The sequence below is a fragment of the Fusarium phalaenopsidis genome (genome assembly GCF_050370095.1).
Source record: "Fusarium phalaenopsidis strain FUZ10S chromosome Unknown contig_32302, whole genome shotgun sequence".
In the NCBI taxonomy this organism is placed as follows: Eukaryota; Fungi; Ascomycota; class Sordariomycetes; order Hypocreales; family Nectriaceae; genus Fusarium; species Fusarium phalaenopsidis.
The window spans coordinates 5,573,323-5,582,352 of NW_028145405.1; the positions used below are offsets into that span (position 1 = coordinate 5,573,323).

At 51.9% G+C, this 9,030-nt stretch overlaps 4 protein-coding genes across 4 annotated transcripts; 2 read left to right on the top strand and 2 right to left on the bottom strand.

Moving 5' to 3' along the window:
• Positions 1–1,981: 1,981 nt before the first annotated feature.
• LRP88_09076 (uncharacterized protein) lies at positions 1,982–2,851 on the top strand (the record flags this gene model as incomplete). The annotated part of the gene is made up of 1 exon (XM_083245571.1): positions 1,982–2,851. The coding sequence occupies one exon, from the start codon at positions 1,982–1,984 to the stop codon at positions 2,849–2,851; it is 870 nt and encodes a 289-aa protein (XP_083100065.1).
• A 393-nt stretch (positions 2,852–3,244) lies between these two features.
• LRP88_09077 (MBOAT, membrane-bound O-acyltransferase family-domain-containing protein) lies at positions 3,245–5,271 on the bottom strand (the record flags this gene model as incomplete). The annotated part of the gene is made up of 4 exons (XM_083245572.1): positions 3,245–3,351; positions 3,403–4,264; positions 4,326–4,966; positions 5,016–5,271. 4 exons carry the CDS (start codon positions 5,269–5,271, stop codon positions 3,245–3,247), a joined length of 1,866 nt encoding a protein of 621 aa, XP_083100066.1.
• Positions 5,272–6,231: 960 nt separating this feature from the next.
• On the top strand, positions 6,232–6,588 carry LRP88_09078 (uncharacterized protein; the record flags this gene model as incomplete). Its single annotated transcript, XM_083245573.1, has 1 exon — positions 6,232–6,588. The coding sequence occupies one exon, from the start codon at positions 6,232–6,234 to the stop codon at positions 6,586–6,588; it is 357 nt and encodes a 118-aa protein (XP_083100067.1).
• A 585-nt stretch (positions 6,589–7,173) lies between these two features.
• LRP88_09079 (uncharacterized protein) lies at positions 7,174–8,795 on the bottom strand (the record flags this gene model as incomplete). Its single annotated transcript, XM_083245574.1, has 4 exons — positions 7,174–7,641; positions 7,693–8,139; positions 8,187–8,476; positions 8,735–8,795. The coding sequence occupies 4 exons, from the start codon at positions 8,793–8,795 to the stop codon at positions 7,174–7,176; spliced, it is 1,266 nt and encodes a 421-aa protein (XP_083100068.1).
• Between the last annotated feature and the right edge of the window lie 235 nt (positions 8,796–9,030).

Sequence of the window (9,030 nt, forward strand, 5' to 3'; positions counted from 1 at the left end):
GAGTAAGCGGCGATCAATGGTTCTAGATCTGCCGAGGCTCTGGGTTCTCGATGCAATTCATGGCTGGGTTCAAATCAAGTCCCTCAATGGTGGAGAGGCCCTTTCAACTGGTGGCGGTTCAACTCCAATTGCAAGCCAATCATGGACAGACCCTCTCGATGCCCAAGAGTCTGCTAGTCCACGTCAAACACCAATCCCACCCTCGAGGTGGACAGTTTGCCATCAGCCGAATATCCCATGGCTTGCCGCGCTTCGCACCGTCGGCATGTCGCCATCCCGCATCGTCTCCAAGCCGATCCAAGCTAATTTCTTGTCTATTGACGAGCAAGCGCCCGACGAAATTATTCTCACGACATCTGGCGCGGCCTAGCTCAGGGGGACGCATCTGGTGGTGCACAAACAATCAAGAGACCCCATGTCCCATGGCACGCTGGACTGCAGGCGCCGCTCCAGCCAATGCCCAGCGCTCGAGTCTTCCGAACAAAGCAATAGCCCAGGATGGATTCGAAAGGGTTCCGCTCAGGTCGTGCCAAAAGGGGGCTTGCGATCAGATCGGGACTTGGGAGCTGTCATTTCAGCCTGCGTCTGGGTCCTGCGAATCGTTGATAACTACAGCTATCGACGGGTACGGCAGACGCCTCTCGACAACAAGAGCCGCGAAGAGCTGCCCTCGCCCAGCGAAGTGCCATGGGTCCCAGCTGACAGCAGGGGGCTGACGCACTGTTCATTCCGTCGACCGACCAGCAGTCGGGAGGACCCAGACACCTCCAGGGGGCCCTCCGTGGTCCGTGGTGTCGGGTTGATCCTGCTTATTTTGTTCTGCCGCCGTCTGTATCCAAAACTCATGCTTGGGATTGATGAAGGTGTCGCGTGTTGATGGGGCCCTGACCGACACTCTGTATCGCCTCTCTTGCGACGGCAGCCTGCCTTGTTGACGAGCTGCGTAGCTCGGCCACTCAGGGGCTTGCCGGTTTATTGACTGCAATTTACAGATCATCTTTCAGGACCGCCAGTAAGGTTCAGTAGCGACGTTTCGGTGGCGCCAAGTTTGTCAAGGCCGTTGATCCTGCGGGAGCTTCCGAAAACTCTCTGTTGGGCTGAACCTTCTGGTGAGTTGTTCTCGTTGCCAGAGGGAAAGAACCAGGCTTGAGGTTGATGACAGTCGCACAAAGGATGGCTCTGCAACCAGTGTTGATGGTCATTTCGATAGTGTTGGGCCAGTCTTGAGAGGGCACGGCCTAGATTCTACGCCACGGCTTTTCTGTGCGGTGTAGCATTGGCACTGAGTACGAGCACGTGTTGTTCTTGGCTTGTCGAAGCTGATTTATTGCTTCTCCCGCTATTTCCTCAGCCTGGCTTGAGGTGGTTCTTGGCGTCTATCAAAGGGTATCAAGAGATTTGCGGTGGTCGAGTGGATCAAGCCCGATACCAGACGGCTTTCAAAAGGAAATATTCTAGATGAATGGTGTCCTTCTATCCGGATACTGATAAAGCTAGAACTGTTCCTCATTGTCGTTCTTCGGCGATTATCAACAAGCCGCAGACGCTCGTTCTCTTGGCTGTTGGCTCAGCCACGCGTCAGCCCTGCGGCGTCATCTTCATGATCCATAGGTAGAGTTACCTTTTTGAGAACTGCCGCATCCAAGGTCAGATGCTTGCACCCAACCTTGATTTCAATGCCCGCAAAAAACCCTGAAAACAACCTTGCCTTGTGCATCTATAATAGCCACGTCGATGTCCTTCATTGGAAGTTTTGACCAAGATCTGGCGGGGGGGAACCCGTCATCATCATCTGAGCTCAGCCCTCCGTTGAAAAACGCCAAACCCCAAAAATAAAAACGCCCACGATCCAGTAGTTTGAGGTTGGCGCTTCTGTTTAAGGGACCGCCTCCGCTCTGGGGTTGGGAAATTAAACCCCCAGCTTTTTTTCGCATTTCTGTCAACTTCAACACCACAACTATACACGAAAAGCACCAACGAGATGGCGCCCAAGAACCCTTTCAGGTTCGGCGACGGCCTCTGGGATCCCTCAAACCGCTTCGAGACGTCTTGGCTGCTGAACCCGTGGCTTCTCTTTGCCTTTCGCGCCCTCATCTCCATCTACGCCTTTGTCACGCGCTTCTTCATCATCGGATGGACATGCACCCATAGCTCGGTCGGCGGCTGCGAAGAGGTTCGACACTCGTTTAGCTACTTCACCATCCTCACATACTGGGGCATCGCCTTCTACTTTGCTGTCGCCGCCATACACACATTCACCTACGCGCTGCGCGGCCGGCCGCTACTCGACACTCTTCCCCGTCCTCTTCAAGCGCTACACGCGCTCTTCTACTCGACCATCGTCACATACCCGTTCCTCGTCACCATCGTGTACTGGGTTGTTCTGTACAAGGGTGACTGGTTCACGGTTACCTTTAGCGCGTGGTCAAACGTCAGTCAGCATGGCCTCAACAGCTTGTTTGCGCTCTTCGAAATCTTTATCCCCCGAACGAACCCCCCGGAGTGGGTGCACATTCCCTGGCTGATCCTCATCCTCGCCCTGTACCTCGCCCTGGCGTACATCACCAAGGCCACCGAGGGCTTCTACGTCTACAGCTTCCTCGACCACAACGACGTGGGCGGAAGGGGCATTGTCGCCGCGTACATCATTGGCATCGCTGTCGGCATCGTCGTCATCTTCTGCATCGTCTGGTGCATCATCTGGCTCCGCCGCTGGGTGACCGAGACCAAGCTGGGCAAGGACGGCAAGTTCGCTAAGCAGCCCGACAACCACGACGATATCGAGATGACGTCTGCCGCCAACAAGTATGCCATTGGCAGCGCTCCCGAGGCGCCGGATAGGATGTACTGATTTATTACCCTCGTCACGGGTGTTTCATTTATGGTGTTGATTGATATGCGATGGCGTTGTGCCTTGGGTTGGTTGGCTTTGGTGTGAGCCTCGACGAATGTATACAGGCCTCTCCTGGTTGGGCTATGTGATGGTCAAGGATACCCCTTTGTTTGGCATTAGACAGCAACGAGGCTGACACGTATTGGATAATCTCTAATAATGAAAATCTCACTCGACAATTGAATAGTTACACCTGTGCATGCTTGTGTCCCGGAATAGAAGCATATTCCTCCGTGTCGTTCATTGTCGTCCCATGTTTAACCCACCAGAGCTCCGTCGGTATTACAGTTACAATACATGTACAATATCCCTTCTAACGAAATCACGGCACCGTATATATCTACGCCTCGTCTAACATTTCAACAAGACTCCTCGTCTCTTCTCAGACTCTCGAATCTCAAACATGATTTGGATGCCCACGAAAAGGCATGAGCATGCCGTAACTAGGAACAAAAGGCCTACTCCAGTTAGTAATGCTTGTCAGCTAGTCGGGAATCGGTTTAACATACCTGACCAGTCATGCAAAATGCTCTGGATAATGCTCTGCAAGCCTTCAACGCCAACAGCGAAGCCCACTAGGTTCGCCGAGATCATCATAAGTACGTTGCCCACGCTTCCCACACAGCAGAGCATGCGATACTCTGTCGGTCTGTTCTCCCATTTGCGCGGCGGGAAGAAGTAGGCAGCGATCCATTCGGGGAGCATGAATAGCACAATCAACCATCCCCAGATCAGCAGCCGCAGCTGAATATCGTGCCACAGTGCCACAAATGTGAAAGAGAGGAGGTACGTCATGATAGAACGAGCCGTGCTCTGCCAAGTGCGGAACGATGAGCCACCCAGAGGCACATAGATGTACCGGATCAGCCATCGGTTGTACGAGCGGTGCCATGCTCGCCAGAAACGCTGCGTGCTGTAGTTGTTGCTCACGCAGCGGACCATGTTCTCGGGAGGATCGATTCCGTCAATGAGCGCCCAGAGTCGGAACATTCGCCAAGGAATGAGCAGCTTCAGCCAGATGATGTGGAGGTTGAAGAATGACAGCAAGCTCAACTGAGCAGCCGTGTATGAGCCCCATTCCGGCCTGCCCTTGCTGATAGCACCAACGTAGTCGTAATGCAAAATCACCTCCATCGAGAGCAGCACGAGCAGGAAGCGGACACCGTATCGAATCGTCCGGTTCGTCTCGATGCTGGCAGCGCGGTACTTGGACTGACAAATAAAGTCGTTAAAAGTCACAATAGGTCCCGTCAGATAGAGCGGCGCATAAATCGCGTAGCCCACGTAGTTGCGGAAACTAAAGTCTCTGGGATCGGCCGAGATGGAGACACGGTCTCTCTCTGAAAGGTTTGCTGGGTCCAATTGCTTCTTCTTTAAGCATCAGAACGAGATCAGATTCCAGCTCCAACTGAAAATCATTGTGTTCACTCACCTCAAGAGCATTAGAGTTGCTGCGGTCAACACTCCAGTAGTAGTCCAGGTTGAAACTGATAAGACGCAAGATTGTCAGGTTGAAGAGAACCTCCCATCTCGCCAAAAGGCCCCTAAATGTATTGTCGATGCTGGCTCCGAGGCTCATCAAATCCGAGTCGATCGGTCTCACCCTGTTCCCCACAACGCCCATGGTAGGAGGTGAAATGAAGCTGGCCAGAATTCTAAGCCGGTAGCCCTGGGTCAACTCGTTTGCAAAGAGAATTCCGACATTAAAGATCCATGTCGCGGCAGGAACATATTTTCGAGGAAGCTTGGTGGCCAGCTGATAGTTGGTCCAGAGGATGAAGAAGATCTTGAACGCTGAAAGCCCATGAAGAACGAAAAGGAAGAAGATTGCGAATGTGAAATCGAACGACGCTCGCTGGTCCAATCTACTGCGCCCACCCTGGCTTCGCTCCGGCAGAGGGTTTATCTTGTTCCAGAGCTTCCTCAGCAACGGGTGAAACAATAGGAGAGCGCCCATGTACGGGAGGTTCGTTCGGAAGACGTGGTATTGCGCATCGGAGACGTCGATTTGTCGCCCAGGGATCCAGCCAGGGGACAAGAACCTGCTAAACTTGGAATATCGAGGGTCGGTTGCTAGTAGAATGTTAGCTCGGCTAGAGTAGTTGCGGGGAAAATCGCGTACGCTTCGAAACATCGTATGCAATCCAGAACATATATGGAAGGGCCACGATAATGACGAGATAGTATAGGAAGAACTCGGGAGTCTTCCATTTCGAGGGCTGCGCGCGGCTTCGTTCCTTGGATGCGAGATCTTTTTTCAAGGTAGGATCGCTTCGCGCATCGATAACAGTCTGATAGGGAGTGGACGACGGTGTGAGAAAGCGAGTGTCTAGGGTGTCGTGGTCGTAGACGCTGCGGATAAATGATAGGAGAGCCATGGTGGCGGTTCTGCTGAATGCGACCCAAGGGTTCAGCTCATGGCGGTTTCGAGGAGCAAGAAGAGAAGGAAGCGAATGCGAGAAGCTGCAGGATAAAGAGGATATGCAAAAGGAGAGGCGGCGAGGCAATGGAGGGTAAAAAGGAGCCGCTTATTCGAAGGGAAAAGACGATGTCGTGGCCTTCGCGGGGGGGATGGTGTTGAGGCTGCACGGGCAGAAAAAGGGATCCGAGGCATGGATGGGGTAGTGGGCGGGCTGCAGGGGTTTAGCGGGCGGGAACCCCTGAAAGCAAAGCTGAGTTAGGGGGCGTGTCACTCGTTCACGAGTTGCCGCGCGTGCGCTAGTTTGGACAGTGTGGAGAGCTGTGATGTTCATTTTTAGACTGTCTTGGCTACCCTGGAGAAGGGAACCAACGAGGCCGTGCTATTGATAGTGAGATGGATCTTGAAGGTGTTCTTTGTATTTTGATACTAAAAATAATCTATAATTGCTACTCATTGAGAGAATATTAGAACAGTCAAGAGAGTGCCGTCTCATTTATCCGCGGTCGTATGGATGAGACTTTATCTTTCTCTAGGTACCTTCGGTAGTGTTCAGGTTTACGGGTAGTTCGACTGCTCAACAGACCTTGAGCAGGCTGTGAATCACAGCCAATACAAATGCCCTGTAATTCACTTCACGTTACACAAACACAGCCAGGATCAGATGATAGGTCAAGCCCTGTAAATTTGTGCCCAAGAGCTCACACTATCAAAAGATTACGTAGCGCCTGCCGACACTGATTCACTTACATCTTATCCTGGCAAAGGGTGAATCTCTTCCGGTGTTCTTATGAAATACACAAAAAGTGAGTGATTCATAGGATTTTAGTACTCAGAAAACTATTAAAGAGCTGAACAAATCTAGGTCGACAAACTTGGAACGGACAGACCAAACCTCTTCATCCAAACTCCCCCCACCTTGGACGAGTCTCAAGAATCCTCGGCTTCATCACCCAGAAGAGCCTTCCAAACACCCAGCAAACCAAACTACAGCAAGATGTGCAAGTGGGACATCTTCCTCTTCAACTGCGGCTGCTTCGTGGTGCAGCTCAAGGACCCATGCCACGACCGCCGACACAGGTACCACCTAAACTGCGTCCAGATCCAGCAGATCCGCAAGGAATGGGTCTACTGCCAGGGTCGTCTCTGCGACAGATGCAAAAACCTGCAGGATGAGGGATACGGGGTCTCGGACGAGCTGCCCGCGTGGAAGGATCTGCAGAGGGCGGCGTATCAGGTTGCCAAGGATCGGGCGAATATGGGGTACTTTGAGTGACACGGGAGACTTGTGAGGCTTTCTCGTGACCCAGGCTCTCAGGATGCTTATGGGGATATGCTTCGAGGCATGAATGCGGGAAAGAACGATGCGATGAGACAAAATCCGGCTGATATGTGAGTTGAGGCCATCGAACTGGTTACGACTGTTGACTGACGAGGTTTTAGGGGCACGCTGTCCAATACATTAACTACTTTGCTCCATTTGCCGTGAGAATATCAATAGCTATCATCTAATCTGATAGTGGATGAGTTTGATCCGTGCTTGCTGTCGCTGCCTCTTGGGTTCATGGGCACCTTGACTGGGGTTCCTGACAGTTGTTTTGTACCTGGAATGTCTGAAATTCATGATTCCGTCCATTCTAGACCATCCAGCCAGGCCTTTTGGCAGAAGCTTCTAGGTCTGAATAGATGAAAGGAAGTCAACTTGATTTCCATCCTCACCTTTCAGGATACATGCAAATGTGTTTTCACTCACTGTCAAGCAGCTCTGGGAACAAGCTGAACCAAACACCAGCCTGATAGAAATCGTTGAGAGGTATTAAAGATTACTATGTCCTTGGCGTGGGTATTTATTTGCTCAAGGCTACTTCCCTATCTTTTTTCGTATCTCTTCATTAATCGTCTGCATTGCCCGGACTAAAGGCACAATATCCTTCTGTCCCCTGGCCAACAAGGCTGACTGATTTCCTAACCGCTCTAGTGACTCAGCATCCTTCATGTAGCTTTGAGGATCCTCGGCTTGTAGAATACTGTTTGCGAGATAGGCGTAAGCGACGAAGCATCGGTACGCCCCGAAGAGGGTCGTCATCGTTTCCACGTAGGGATATATGACTAGTAGTTGGCTCAGGAGATTGATAATGTGTCGACAAGCGTCTTCGACGATGGGTGATTCGGGGATATCTAAGTCTGTTGTTGGTGGCCTTGGGGAGGTTGAGTCGAGGAGGGACATCTTGCGGAACATGTAGATGATGGAGGTGTAACCTGTGAAGAGGACATCGACCACCACCCATATATCCTGCTCCTTTTCAGGAGCATCTGCCATCCATTCATTCTGCCATAATGTTAGTTGTTGGCAGTGATAAGAATGTGACTGTAAACTCACTAATTGCCACTCGTCAAAAATCTGTTGCATTTCAAGACAGAGCTCCTCAGTCTTGGCCATTATCTCGGATTTGGTGGTATTCTTTGGGTCGTCCAGCATGGCAAAGAATCGAGCAATAACCAGACTGACCCGAGAGCTAGCGAGGAACGCTGTGGACTGTATCCCTTGGAGAGGAGGCCCCGAATCAGCATCCAGCCATGGCAAGTTGACCTTCCAAGGATTGTTTGTAATGGCAGGCGGTGTGTTGAGGACTAGTCGGAAGAATAGGTCGATTTGGATAACCTCCCAGAAACCTCTTCTTTCATCGTCACATTTGTCCCCGAGAAAAGTGGCGTCGGCATCGTCGCCGTCAAGGTTGTGCAAGTTGAGAGCCTGGCAAGACTCGCAAGCGTGCTTGAACATTCTCCAAGCCAGATCGTAATCGAAGAACTCGGCAGCCACACGGGTCTATACGGTTAGTTCATCAGGACTGATGGTGAACATAGGTAGCGTACCACACAGAGGGCTGCGAGTAGGTCGGTTATTGACCCTGACGCTTCTCGCTCCCAGAGGGGGATGGCACGAAGACATCCTAGGTAACTGGCGTTCATGTAGTCAATGCCGACGACTGAGGAGATGTTACTGGCTTTTAGACTGCAGCCATGGTACATGACGGTGTAGTAGATGACAAGGATGACGGGGTCGACATGGATATGGGGGAGGTCGATAATGTCGGGTATCATCTGAATCACCCGTCGCTCGAATAAGCCGAGGAACATGCATGCCGGCATATGTTCAAAGTAATCTGCAAGTGTTAGCGATAAGCAGTGAGTCGGTGCAAGGTCGCCTACTCTCAACCCAGGTCTTGGCCAGGTCTGTTGGGATGGCGATGGAATCTGTGATTACAGCCGACCCAAAGGCCCGTCTTCGCCTTTCCTGGACCTGATCGACAGCATCCTTCAAGACGGTCATGGCATCCATCTCCTGGCGAGGGTTATGAGGCGTTGTGACGCATGAGTCGCGACCATTGATGGTGGTGGACGCACATGGCGACGAGCTTGACGAGGCATTCCCAGGAATTGATGCTGGTGTACAGGGATTGATGGCTGAAGTTGAGGAGGCATTCTGGGCTTCAAGGCGCTGTAGACGATCGAGGATGGCGGTGAGTGCAGGACCGGAACTGGGTGATCTTGGGGATACAGAAACATCAACAAAGAGTAATTGAGTGTGCAAGATGAGATACTTACAAGGCAGGGTCAATTAGACAACGCGTGGTCCTCCTTTTGGCCCGGACAGGGTAGACGCATTCCAAGTCCTGTAAACTGCACCGACCACACTGGGGCATAACACGATTACAGC